Source organism: Podarcis raffonei, chromosome 11, assembly GCF_027172205.1.
Source record: "Podarcis raffonei isolate rPodRaf1 chromosome 11, rPodRaf1.pri, whole genome shotgun sequence".
Classification (NCBI taxonomy): Eukaryota; Metazoa; Chordata; class Lepidosauria; order Squamata; family Lacertidae; genus Podarcis; species Podarcis raffonei.
The window spans coordinates 15,122,354-15,136,051 of NC_070612.1; the positions used below are offsets into that span (position 1 = coordinate 15,122,354).

Consider the following 13,698-nt stretch of genomic DNA (forward strand, 5'->3'; position numbering starts at 1 on the left):
ACATTTTTTTAATGGCATCACTTTTGCAAAATTCAGCTTCCAGGCTGCTGATTTCTGGCTATTGGAGTCTTCTTTCTTGACTTGATGTAAACTTGGGTCCTTGTGTGTAATCTGCTTTGTGCCTCGATAGTTTGATTTTGATAACTTGAATTCCTTTGAGGTGGGGGCTCACAATGTAACCTTGAGGGTTTGGCCTCAAATCAGGAAAAGCTGGCAATTGTTCCAATGGGTAAATAACATAAACAGCAAGGGAGCCTAGTGGGTGGACTCACAGCATGTTTTACAGTCACTAAATAATGTATTGCGTGGGAAACACCACCTCTGCGCCTTAAAAATAAAATAAAAATGATGCTGCAATTATTCTCAGGTCAGTCAATAAAACACAAGCAAGGACCCCACCCCCACCACACTGTCTGAATTCCTGCTTACGGAGATGTGGAGGAACTTGCATGTCTTCTATAACTACACTTCCTTTCCCTTGAGAAAACCCAGTGCTTCTGAAATTTCGCGATTGCACTTCCGCTACCTGCCAGTTTCACCCTCCCCAGCTCCCTCTCATATCCATAGTACAGTATGTTAAGAGCAAAGCTGATTATCAAATGCTAATCACGTTTTCGGGAGACTTTTAAAGTACATATTGGTTCTCTTAAGTTCATTCGATAAGCAGCCCAGCTAAGACGGTGTTCACGTTATGTGGAATGGTTGCCTTGGGACGTATGGCAGGGAAGGTTGCCGTTTTGCATATTCACTGTGGATTCTGTCCTCTCCGTCAGCCCTGGGAAACCATTTCAGAAGAGGTTAATGCAAGCAGCGATTCCTTAAGCCTGTCCTTGCCACCCCCGCCTTCGTCGCCCATCTCTCGGACCAGTCCTCAGGAGCTGTCCGATGAACTGAACAGAAGACTTCAGATCACTCCAGATTCAAATGGGGAACAACTCTCTTCTATGATTGTAAGTAACCTCAATGTGTACGCTGCTATCTTTATGTATGCTGCCATCCATTCTGACTGCTGAAATTCTTGCAAATGCTAGAAATGTTTTGCACTCGGAGATTAAGATAATCAGTTTTCCAAAGACCTTACTTTCTTCTACACAAGAGCACGCAAATGTGTGCGCTCTTCTTTAATTAAAATCGGACCACTTTACAATACAGCAGGGTTGCAGTACTCTGAATATTTACTGGGGTGCAAGTCCCATTGAATCAGTAAATGTTCAGCTGCAATCCTTAGCATGCAAACTGAATATGGAAGCAAATCCTGCTGGATCTAATGGACTTCTGAGAAGACATATTTAGAATTGGACTATTGCAGTTGTCTTTTATTTATGTGTAACTTTCACTATGTTTTTTTCTGATAAATTACTACAGGTATAGCCTGGACTTTGTTGGGTCAAGTATTCAGTGGATATAAGTTGATAATTTTTGATTGGGAGCAATGTCCCAACATGTTAGGAGTTTAGCATCAGTTCCCATAACTCAGCATTTGCATTTAATGGTCAACGATGAATATTGGCAGGGCGACAGTATCAGTGACTGAGGATAAGGGTACTGTTAGGTTATCTATTTATTTAAAGGAAGCAATTTCAAATATTGCATATCACAGTTTAATGGGACATCTTATCAGCTTGCCTTTCATTGTTCAGGAGATAAGAAAGCTAAATATAGGAAGGTTTCATTTATGAATAACTTTGAAATATTCACCAGATATGCTTATTGAGTTCAGATACAAAGAAAAACTTGGATTACTTTAATACCGGTGCGTGATTAAGTCCTGTTGAAATGACCATTTCTGTACATGTTTCTGTTAAGGGGCTGTTACAATATCAGAAGCAGTTAGCTGAAAGCACTTTCTCTATATGAATATAACCGTTTCTGATATTGCACGTAGGTGAAATACTGTTGGGTTTGCATAATACATTTCTTGCATGATCACTGTGGCTGTTGCAAGGTGTGAATCATTTACAAGCTGTTCTCCTAATCAAGTCAATTCTGTGTCCCATCAAATGGGGGCACCTAGATATGTGATAAGCCTATCATGCATTTTTCTGTTCCTGCTGATCATGTGATCTGGTTCTCACATGAACCTAACAATCCTGTAAAAGTGGCTTAATGATTTTTGAGCAACAGACAACCCGGCTGAAATAACCTCATCCATTATAACATTCGCATGTAAGAAACCTTCTCCAAAATGTACTGACAGATGTCTACCACAGGAGTGTTGGTATGGAGATGTAACTGTACAGTTACACAAGCATTGAGCCAAGGGTGGCGAACCTTTATCGGCCCAAGGGTTGCATTTTCTTCTGGGCAGCCTTCCAGGGCTACATGCCGGTGGAAGGTGGGGACTGAAAGCAAAAAGGCAGAAAGGGCAATACAGAGCTTAGACTTCTAGCTCTCTACATTGGGTGGCATTCCAGCCGTGGCAAAAACCAGATATTTCTACTCCTGCACCTTTCCATCCAGAGATGCAAGAGGTGTTATCACAATGCAAGTGCAGATTCTAGCCAGGGAAAGGCACTCAAGGAGGACACAGAACAGGGCTGGTTGAAAGTCACAAGGGCCAGATCGAGAGGTTGCATTTGCCCCCCTGGCCCTGAGGTTCACCACCCCTGCTCAGGTTTCTAGGATTTAGCCACAGCTCTCCAAGGCACACCAGAGGTCTAAATACCAGACCAGATGCCTAGACGTTAGTTACAGTGGGAGCCTTGCAAGACTTGAGGGTGTTCAAAGTACTTCGTGTCCATTGGTAATCTTCACACCGCCCTGAAAGGTACATGGATATTACTCCATTTTACTTTCTGATAGAGGCAAATGAAGATAAATAAAGCTTTCTCTTTAGAAGAGTCACCCAAGTTTTTCCATATTTCCCCTCATCTTCTTCACTCACCGCATTTTTGTTGAAGAGCATCCAGAACAGATGTCCCAACAAATGCTCTAGTTACCTTCCAGCCTTCCATTAGTCTCTCCCAACGCTATATTAATGTTGATGGAATATTTTTCAACTATACTTGATATTCAGAAAAGTCAGCTTTCTTGAAGTTGGTCGGCAGAAGGGGGATTTCATTTCTGGTGATCGAACTGCAGAGGGTGGAAAAAAGGAGAATACAATATCAAAAAGTGAATCTAATTGATTTTGAGTCGAGGGGAAAATGCCAGTGTACATTTAATAATTCAGTGTGTCCTTTTTCCTTCAGCAGAGAGATCCTTCTGCAAGGTTAAGATCTTGCAGTGTGACTGATGCAGTTGCTGAACAATCCCATTTATCACTGGTAAGCAGGATTTTCTTAATGGCTTTTTTCTACCTCTCTTTTTTCTAATGCAGTTTTGTATTTTTGATCTGCGTGGGTCTGTGGCACCTTCTCTTGTGGAAATCATTTCAGCTGTGGCCCCAGTTATATATTGACTGCTACAAACTTTCGTAAACCCTCTTAAGAAGGGTAGGAAGCCTAGATCCTGGAGAAGGGAGTGTTCTCAGTGCAGGTTGGAGAAGATGGGATGAAACTGCATGGTCTTGGTCAAGATACTTCTTGACCAGATGATCTGAACCAGATTTCAGGCATCCTGGGATTTAGCATGGATATTTCTCAAGAATGGATATGAGCAGGCATAGAACAGGCCACACAGCTTTATGGCTGTGGTACACATAATCTGTGGCAGGATGGGTGCCCTCATATGCTAGGTATATGAAGATATATTGAAGATGCATATGAAGAAGAGGCCACATAAATAAAACTTGGAAACACCGGATTAGTAATTTACAGGTCTACCCCTAACCATGCTTACTCAGAAAATCACATAATTTAATGGGGTTTCCTTTCTAGTAAGTGTGTTTAGGATTGCAGTCTAAGGCTTGCAGTCCTTTCTGTGCTTACCTTGGGAATAAGCCCTCTTGAACGTACTGGGATTTACTTCTGAGTAAATGTAACTAGGATTGTGCATTGGGTTTGTTTCTTTACGTACATGCTATGGAGACCTAATGTTTATATATTAATCAGGCATCATAATGTTATAATCCATGTCATTAAGTGGGGTAATTTATGTATACATTGAAATTGCATGAGGGGAAGACAGGGAAAGGTGCCAAAATTTCCTGGAAAATTGTTTTTCGTTTGCTTTGCTTTGCATACTAACTGTTTTGCAGTTTTCCTGTTTCTGTTTAACCTCCTTTCCTTTCCAAGTAGTATCTTTTTCAGCTATAATCCAGAGAACTCTATAACTTCTACTCAACATAAACGTGCCTAGGATTATGTTGCGTGTCCATGTCAGGCATACCTAAAACAGCTCTCCGAAATAATTAATAATGAAAATAATTAATCATAACACCGCAGGAGAACTTTTTCCAGTTTCTCTTCGTGTCAGAAAGAGCTGGTCTGCATGAGAATACATTTGAGATAACTTTAACACTAGATCGTTGTATGTAGCAGAATGCATGGACAAGAATGAATTCTCATAGTGAATTCTTTTTCTTTCAAATGTCAATTAAACTGAACAGTGTCCCAATGGAAGAAAACAGAAATTTTAAAAATGTGGTCAAACCCCTCTGGAAAACATTGCTTCTTTTCTTCTCTTAGCGATTAAGCTCTCTTCTCCCCTTCCCCTGCCAACTGCACCACCGTTTACAGACACTTGCCCTTTCCTTTCCTGGTGGGGCGGTATAATTAACTGAAGACCCATTTCTTCGTTTTCAGCTTGAATTAAGCCTTTGCTCTCACTGGTCCGGGGGACGGGACCTTTATTTAATCTTGAGGTGTCTCAGATTCTTGGCTTAGATCATTTCTTTGTGTTCCTGCCTGTAGAAAAGGAATAGATTTAATTTTCCTACACTAGAGCAGTGTTCGACACATTGCCTTACTTGCTGCTTCAAGTACCCAAGTGCTTTGGGTGCAAGCGTACACATAGTTATGCTTGTGTGGCAAACCACTAGTATAATATTGTTCTGGAGCTGCAGTCGAATTATGAAGTCATCTCTAGGGAGAAATGAAAACAGAAGTATTTTGGATCCAAGTGCAGATTGTTTCAGGCCGACACCTCTGCTGTAATAAGTGACCGCCATTTTCCTTTCGTTATCAGGGACTGATAGCTTCTTTCCTCACCTTTAAAGTTGATACAGTATTTTAAAATGGGCTTTTGTTTCTTCCGGAAGACATGCACATCATCTGTGACCTCCGTTCCCGACCACCCCTTAATTGTAACAATTGTTATTTAACAGCCGAGCGTCCCATCTAGGAGAGTTCGTTCTTCAACTGTCACTGGAGGTGAAGAGTCAACGGTAATCATGCCTTTATCAAGCCAAATATATCCTCTTCCTATAAGCCCAGACTCTGTCCTGTTCTTTTCTCTTCTCCTGGCTTCTCTCCAGAATGTTAGCTTTTTAGGTCTTTTGTGGGCTATTCATTTCCCCTCCCCCCATCTGTGCATGTAACTCTTTGGCTTCAGGGTGTACAGATGTCAACTTTCCTTGTTGTGCCTCTTTTGTGAGATAGATCACCTTTTCCCAGCACTCGCGGCGTAAATTGTGGGTGAACAGAAAACAGACTTCTTCTCCCCAGTCCTTCAGTTTCTTATGCTGTTCATCTGACTGGGGTTCCCCCAGCCACTCTGGGTGGCTCCCAACAGAATATTAAAAACATGGTAAAACATCAGACATAAAAAACTTCCCTAAAAAGGGCTGCCTTCAGATGTCTTCTAAAAGTCAGATAGTTGTTAATAGAGTTGTTCCTTGACATCTGATGTGAGGGCGTTCCACAGGGTGGGTTCAGCTACCGAGAAGGCCCTCTGCCTGGTTCCCTGTAAGCTCAGTTCTCTCAGTGAGCGAATATTTTATACACACACACACACACACACACACACACACACCTTACCTTTCAGCTACATAGACGCCATACAGTAAAATTATAATATAATTTTAATAGAAACAACTGATACAGTTCAAATTATAAAGCCCCACATCAAAAACAACCCACAATATGATAGGCACTATTTTTCCTACCCTGCACCCTTCTTGTACATCATTTTGGACCTGGCATTTGAAGTTTATTCCGATGTATTTTTATTTCTTGAAAGGCTGCTTCCCAGCTTCTTCTCATACCAAAAGAGGAGGAGGAGGAGGAGGGAGAAATGTGTATAGGTGCAGGAATTTTTAAGAACTAGGAGCAGAGCATTTATCTCCACGATCCCCAAAGGGGAAATAACTTGCTGCAATTTTGACTTAATTTTATTGGAATGCCCACCTGTGAATTCTCTCCATTTGGACCAGTGTAAATAGGGATGCCATTGGTAATAGGCATGGGAAACAAAACAACAAATCAGAGGGAAAACACAGTCCTTTGCCAGGCCCCTCCTCCATAACCCAAGTAACCGAAAAATTCTGGGGGGGGGGGCAGGGAGGATATAAGCCCAGCCAGTAAGCAGAAAGCATGAATGACCACAACCAATTCTACCTACATACACGCTAAAGATAAAAAGGAGCAGGTGGCACTGTGGTCTAAACCACTGAGCCTCTTGGGCTTGCTGATCGGAAGGTCGGCGGTTCGAATCCCCATGATGGGGTGAGCTCCCGTTACTCTGTCCCAGCTCCTGCCATCCTAGCAGTTCGAAAGTACACCAGTGCAAGTAGATAAATGGGTAAGGTAAATGGCGTTTCCATGCGCCCTGGCACTCATCACAGTGTTCTGTTGCGCCAGAAGCAGTTTAGTCCTGCTGGCCACATGACCTGGAAAGTTGTCTGTGGAGAAACAGCGGCTCCCTTGGCCTGAAAGCAAAGAGGAGCGTTGCACCCCATAGTCGAATTCGGCTGGACTTTACCTTCCAGAGGTCCTTTAGCTTTTTACATACACTCTGTATGGGGCTTAACAGCAGACTGGTTCTAGGTTTGAAGAGACTCACAGCATGAGGTCCTCAAAGCAATTTCATTTCTGCATGAATGGACAGGCTTATATAGGAGGAGGAAAAGGAAGCAGAGGTACTCCTACAGTGAAATAGCATTAATTCAGGGTATTGTGGGCTATTATAACAGCAGCTGTCCAGCACTTACCAGAGTGCCAAAAAGGGGGGAGATACAGCAATGCCATCATCAGTGGCTGCCCAAGAATCCATTGAATGTTCTGACTTGGTCCTCACAACTTTCATATCTCTTCTTGGGCCATGGAGGCACATTCCGTTTTACAGCTTGGCTACAAGTACTTTGGGCATTTTAAGCATAGTGGTTTTAATTAATACTCTTAGCATTGGCAGTGGTACTAATCTGAAAACAATACAAAAATCTATAAAGGACAGCAGAAGTAGATGGAGGTTCTAGTTGTTCATTTTTTGGAGAAAGCTTTGTGATGCAAAAGCATGTTAAAAATTATACTGGGCAGTCTAGAGTATTGGCACTCATTCTTCAATCCATTGCCATTTCTTGGAAATTAAAGCACAGCTTTATTTATTTTAATCTTTGTGGACCATAAGTTTAAAAATTGATATAGCCCAGAAAGGAAATCTAGTTACAGTCATACCTCGGGTTGTGAACATGATCCGTGCAGGAGGCACATTTGCAACCTGCAGCGCCACGTCTGCACACGCGCGTGACGCGATTCGGTGCTTCTGCACATGCGTGTGACATTATTTTGCGCTCCTGCGCATGCGCGAGTGCCGAAACCCGGAAGTAACCCGTTCCAGTACTTCTGGGTTCAGTGCTGTCCGCAACCCAAAAATGCGCTACCCGCAGCGTTCGTAACCCGAGGTATGACTGTACTTGAATAGCAAGAGATAGCTTTTTATTCCTAGGCAATTGTATTATTCCCTGTCTCTGTTGACATTCATATTGAGACCTTACAAACTTTTCACATGGGCCACTTAAGCACTGCTAGGGGAAAAAAGAAATGCATCACACATCCCAGATTTCAAAAATAAAATAAAATTGCTTGCGCTAATTTGCATTTTTTTGATTCACATATAGAAATAATTACTATAATTTAAGTACAGTAATAAAGAGGAAGGCTGAGTGCCTGTTGAGTGTGCTGTCTGGGTGTTTTGTTTTGACGGGCAACTTCAAGACCGCTGCCCCACCTTCTTAGGAGTCTTCATCTGAATCCAGACTAGAACTGGACAAACCCCTCAAAGAGGGGGCTGCCCAGAAGAAGGGGACTGCCCCATTGCGTAAGCGGAATATGCTTCGTTGGATAAAGCCCACAATCTCCTAAATTATTTAGGGTTGTATCCAACCAACTTAGCAGCGTAATTTTTTCACTGCCAGAATACTAGTAGAAAGTTGTTCCACAAGAGAACGCATTAGCAGGTTGCTGGTAACTTTGATTGTGTGATGCATTGCACAATCCGGTTGCACAACAAGCTTCCGCTAGCAAAGCTGGCATGTTGGATTCCCCTGTTGCACAACGTTAAGACTTGCCCTTCCACTACCACAAGATCCCTTCGGAGACAGGCCCCATCCCGTTTTGCACATTTAATATTAGTTTCCCCTCAACTTTAAATCAGTGGAGACGTTTTTAGAGCAAAAGGATGTGCAGAAAAGGGAGAGAGTACCAAACTGTGATGCCACTGAGCATAAAGTATCTGTTAGCTCTTAAGAGGATTTCACACAAGACTGCTTGATTTCTTTTATATATATGTGTGTGTGTATAGAGATATAGAGACTGCTGAGCAGTCCTTTCTGGTGTTTCCATATTTTTCCTCTCTAGTCATCATTAATTAATCATCATTCTCATAACATGCATTTTTTAAAAAGCACCACGTTTTTCAGAGCAAGAGTTACCGTACCTCTCACCTTCTTTAAACAAAACAAAATTCAAAACAATTTTCAAATCTGTACCCACAATTCCATCTGAAACTGTTCCGGATAACATATAAATGTTCATCAGCACCCACGATCAATTCTTGCTTCAGCTTCCTGAATGTGTGGTTTTATTTTTACTTCCACAGAAAGATCGCAGACTTTAATCCACGTAGGTTGTTACTGATGTATAGCAGTTTCTTCCCCAACTGTGACCATCTCTGAAATTCTCACTCCATTTACAGTAAACCAAAAAACCAAAAAAACCACCTTGCCTTTGTAACAAGGGGAGCTTTTTCACTGTCTCTAGCTGCCATGGGGACTTGGTTTAGTTCCTGGTGTTGTGGCCGGAGCTCTGATCCCCACTGCTTACACTTGAGTAAGAAACCACTGCCACATATTAAACGTAATGTATAGTTTGACCTTCAGTGACTGTGTGTATACAGATACATTCCTTTGTGAATATAGGGGGAAAGTTCATAAACAGTGAAACCTACATTGTTTGCACTCTGGCCTGATTTGGCATACCTGGTTTTCCTGTCTTGTGTTGCCTTTATTGTATTGCAACCAGGGGATCTCACATTCTACTGTCATTAGTTATGAGGAACACCTTGACCAAAGTAGGGCTCAGCAGTTGTTAGCAGGTGGCTTGCAGTGTCAATATTTCTGCCTGAGTGTGCAAGCAGCAGAACAGGTGCCTGCAAGAAGCCTTGGCCTTAAGAAGGAACATAGAAACCACTTGAGGACATAGGAAGTTGCCTTATGTGGACTCAAACCATATTGCATACACTGGCTGCTACCAGCTGTGTAGAGTTTCAGGTAGGAGACTTCCCCAACACTACCTAGAGATGCCAGGGATTTAACCTGTGTCCTTCTGCATGCAAAGCAGGTGATCTGCCACTGAGCCAGTGTGACTGTAGTGATTAGAGTACCAAACTAAACCTGGGAAGACCCAAGTCCAAATAAGTTCACAGGGTGACTCTCAGTCTAACCCAGTGTTTCCCAAGCTTGGGTCTCCAGCTGTCATTGGACTACAACTCCCATCATCCCAAGCTAGCAGGACCAGTGGTCAGGGATGATGGGAACTGTAGTCCAAAAACAGACACCCAGTTTGGGAAACCCTGGTCTTCACCTATCTCGGAAGGTTGTTTTGAGAATCAAAAGCGGAGGCAAGGGAGCTTCACGGAAGGAAGACATCATAAAAACAGGAATACAATGCTCAAATATTTGTAAACCCCATATATTATACAATGGATGGTGACATATCTGAAAGTCTGTTTCATTATTAACCAACGTATTTGGATTCAAGGCTGCACAGCCTGTGACCCAGCAAAACAAATATTGCCCACAAGCCACAAAAGGTTTGACAACCCTCCTGTTTCTGCTGACTTATTTCAGCTAGCTAGGGAAACAAACAATTGTGCATTATTTGAAGGAATGCTGGTTAATGGGAGTAAAATAATTTTCTTCTCGGTGCTCCTGGCAGTAGTGTTTGATTCTGCTAAGTCTTTTTATACTCTTCCGCTCTTCCTGTTGCCTGTCTTTCATGAACAAACAGTATCTTCAGCAAGGATAAAGTGAAATACGCTTCTCTCAAGCTGGACAATGTTTGTATCCCTCTTGGTTTCAGCACATTGCAATTTTCTTGTCACTTTTGTGACCCATGCTCCAGAGGATGGAAATGAACCCTTGTGTATCTGAACGCGAGCCTGCCTTCTAAGAGGGAGGTGCTGTGCCGACACACACTTCCTGGTTGTACTGCTGCTGCAAATGTTGTTTGTACGAATGACCCGCTGTCACATAGTAACACTATGGTAATTTCTTGCATAAACAGCCATCAGTGGCCTATGTACATACTACACCGGGCTTACCTTCGGGCTGGGAAGAGAGGAAAGATGCTAAGGGTCGTACTTACTATGTCAATCATAACAATCGAACCACAACTTGGACTCGTCCTATCATGCAGGTACGGAACTTGCTATCCAGAGAAAAGCGACAGAATGTTTTATAGAGTGTGTGTGGAGTCGTTTTCATTCCGTGGTCGTGTCAAATTTCAGAATGACAGCTATAGGCGTGGGGGAGGACAGTTTCGGGGGAAGTAATTGGTTTTAGCTGAGAAGACATGCCTTGACTAAGGCAAGATCTGCTCTGTTTGGCGCAAGCCAGTGCCAGTTTCAATATGCATCAAACCCAGGAGGTGCACATCGTGACACATGTCCACCCTTCATCCGCTTAATAACATCTTCACTCGGGGGGAGGGGGCGGCAGAACTGGGTCATTGCAAGGCGGTGATGGGCTATATTGTAATTAGGTGAAGAAGAGCAAAATTCTCTGTTCCTGCTTGCCTAAATGAAGCTGTGGTTGTCAAACTGCAGCAAGAGCACTCAACGTTTTTGCTTGTCGAAGACAAAAAGTTACTTGCATTTTAACAAAGTGGAACCGATCCCCAAGAACGCAGTGGGTCTTCAGTGCAGCTCTTACTTTCCTTGGAGCAATTTCTCCCCTTTCCCTCACAATGCTAACGTAGCCTCCAACATTTCTTTAATGAAAACTGGGACATCCTATTCTATTATTATTATTATTATTATTATTATTATTATTATTATTATTATTATTATTGCTATTTATACTCCACCCATGTGACTGGGCTGCCACTCCTATATGGGGCTGCCTTCAGGTGGCTTGGGTGGGTGGGATAACTCCATACCCTCCAACATTTCTCCAATGGAAATAGGGACATCCTAAGGAAAAGCAGAAAATTCCAGGCACAATTCAGAAACCGGGACAGCTTCTGTAAATCCAGGGCTGTTCCTGGAAAATAGGGACACTTGGAGGGTCTGTAAAAGACTAACCAGTATTCCCCATAAACCCCCATTAAAGCTACAATTTGAAGTGGGTTTCAGATCCTGACTTAAGGGGAAGCTGGTTAACTGTAACCACTGTTAACACCAGTGTTATAAGTATAAGTTAGCAGCCAAGAAAGCAAGTGAAATTGTACATGAGCTGACCATGGCCGGAAGATAACATCTGAAACCAGGCAAAAGCATGGAGCAGCAGTAAGCGGGTTATGTAAACAAGCAGGCGCAGAGAATAAGCAGTGATTTAGGTAACTAATCCCTAACTAGCTGGTGGGAGTTGTATCACTGAGTGTTTTTCTAAGAGCGTGGTGCCATTCATACATCAGGAGACTGGTCCAAGCAGGAAGCTGCGAATGAGCCTCTGGGTGACTGTAGCAGCTGTCTGTTCCAACCGTGAAGAACCAGCCCTTTTTCGTACCTACCACTCACTCATCTGCTCTCCCTGCAACAGGTCCTGGGTGCTTTTTGCAATAGCCAAGAGGAACAAGGGAATTCTTGTTCTTTTCTGCTACTCTTAGAGGTCGGGTGCTGTAGTGGAATGGGGAGGTGAAATGACTGCATCGAGAGAAGCCAATGTTGAACTTAACTTGAGCAAAAATATAATCTTGGGCAGCCAAAAGTTATCCTGCTTAGGGAACCTTTTGGATGCAAGTACGCAAGCTACAGTAAATGTGGTACATGAAGAAGCATTAGCTAGTAGGGCTTATGCACCTGTTTCATACTAATAAATAAACTGGTCCTAGTGCTATACTATAAGGGACGCAGGTGGCGCTGTGGGTTAAACCACAGAGCCTAGGACTTGCCGATCAGAAGGTCGGCGGTTTGAATCCCCGCGACGGGGTGAGTTTCCGTTGCTTGGTCCCTCCTGCTGCCAACCTAGCAGTTCGAAAGCACGCCAGTGCAAGTAGATAAATAGGTACCGCTCTGGCGGGAAGGTAAATGGTGTATCCGTGCGCTACTCTGGTTCGCCAGAAGCAGCTTAGTCATGCTGGCCACATGACCCGGAAGCTGTACGCCGGCTCCCTCGGCCAATAAAGTGAGATGAGCGCCGCAACCCCAGAGTCAGTCACGACTGGACCTAATGGTCAGGGGTCCCTTTACCTTTAGTGCAATACTATATTAAAAATAAAAAAAATGAGGAAAGGAGTAATGGGTAAACCTAGTGGTCACATTATGAAGGAAGAGGTAGTAGAGGCCTTAAATCCACAAACAGACTCCCTCCCAACCCCTGGATTTTAGATCTTGTGCACACAAATTGTAGCCTTCCAAAACAATGACTAAGAGGGCTGGGCTTTTTTCTCCCTTCCTCATCCCCCCATAATTTGAGCTGTCTAAATGCATCACTCACATTGGTTTGATATAATAGTTATAAAAGCCTTCACTCTTCAAAAGAAAAGGTACTCCTAAACATTTAGAATGCAATTGAAAAGCAGGATTTTGACAGCATGGCAGAAATTGTTCCAGGTGTGATCATTTCCCCCCACCCTCTAGGCAGGAATGTTATTGCTGAAAAGGTTATTTAATAATTCACCGACCGGCACGAACGTTTGGAAATGGTTTGATCGTGAAATGGCTCGTCTTTTGGCGAGGAAGGTCATAACATGTAGCTAACTTGTGTTTGCCTCTGAAATAGCTTGCTGAGGATGGTGCGACTGGGTCAACATCAAACAGTAACAACCACCTAAGTGAACCTCAGATCAGACGGCCTCGTAGCCTCAGTACTCCCACAGTAACATTATCTGCACCACTTGAGGTGAGAAGTGCTATCTTCAATTCCCAAGCCTTCCCTTCCTCCTGGATTCCCATCCTCTCTATCTTGTTGTTATTCCTTACTTTAACTTCCAGTTTTCCAGTCCACTTGTCAGTCTTTTGCAAAAACTCCTTTGTGCCTCAAAAAAGTGACATTTGCCTCTTACAGGTTATTTTTCGCCTCTATCTTTATTTTGTACATTTACGCGTTGCTGTTCTGACCAGTTCTTATGCTGAACATAGTAGACATGTTCCTATTTTTATTTCAAATCTTATAGGATCATCACTTAAGAAATATTCAAATTGTTTATTTTAATTTCCTTC

At 42.9% G+C, this 13,698-nt stretch overlaps 1 protein-coding gene across 15 annotated transcripts in view; it reads left to right on the plus strand.

Moving 5' to 3' along the window:
* Positions 1-13,698, plus strand: part of NEDD4L (NEDD4 like E3 ubiquitin protein ligase) — a 249,610-nt gene that overhangs the window by 193,283 nt on the left and 42,629 nt on the right. For 4 of the 15 annotated variants that reach the window (XM_053408611.1, XM_053408612.1, XM_053408599.1 and 1 more), the window contains 5 exons: positions 774-950; positions 3,192-3,266; positions 5,207-5,266; positions 10,602-10,733; positions 13,259-13,378. In XM_053408611.1, the coding sequence (XP_053264586.1) occupies positions 774-950; positions 3,192-3,266; positions 5,207-5,266; positions 10,602-10,733; positions 13,259-13,378 (564 nt within the window). The remainder of the gene's footprint in view (positions 1-773; positions 951-3,191; positions 3,267-5,206; positions 5,267-10,601; positions 10,734-13,258; positions 13,379-13,698) is intronic. The other 11 variants (XM_053408613.1, XM_053408602.1, XM_053408604.1 and 8 more) reach the window with 7 other exon arrangements.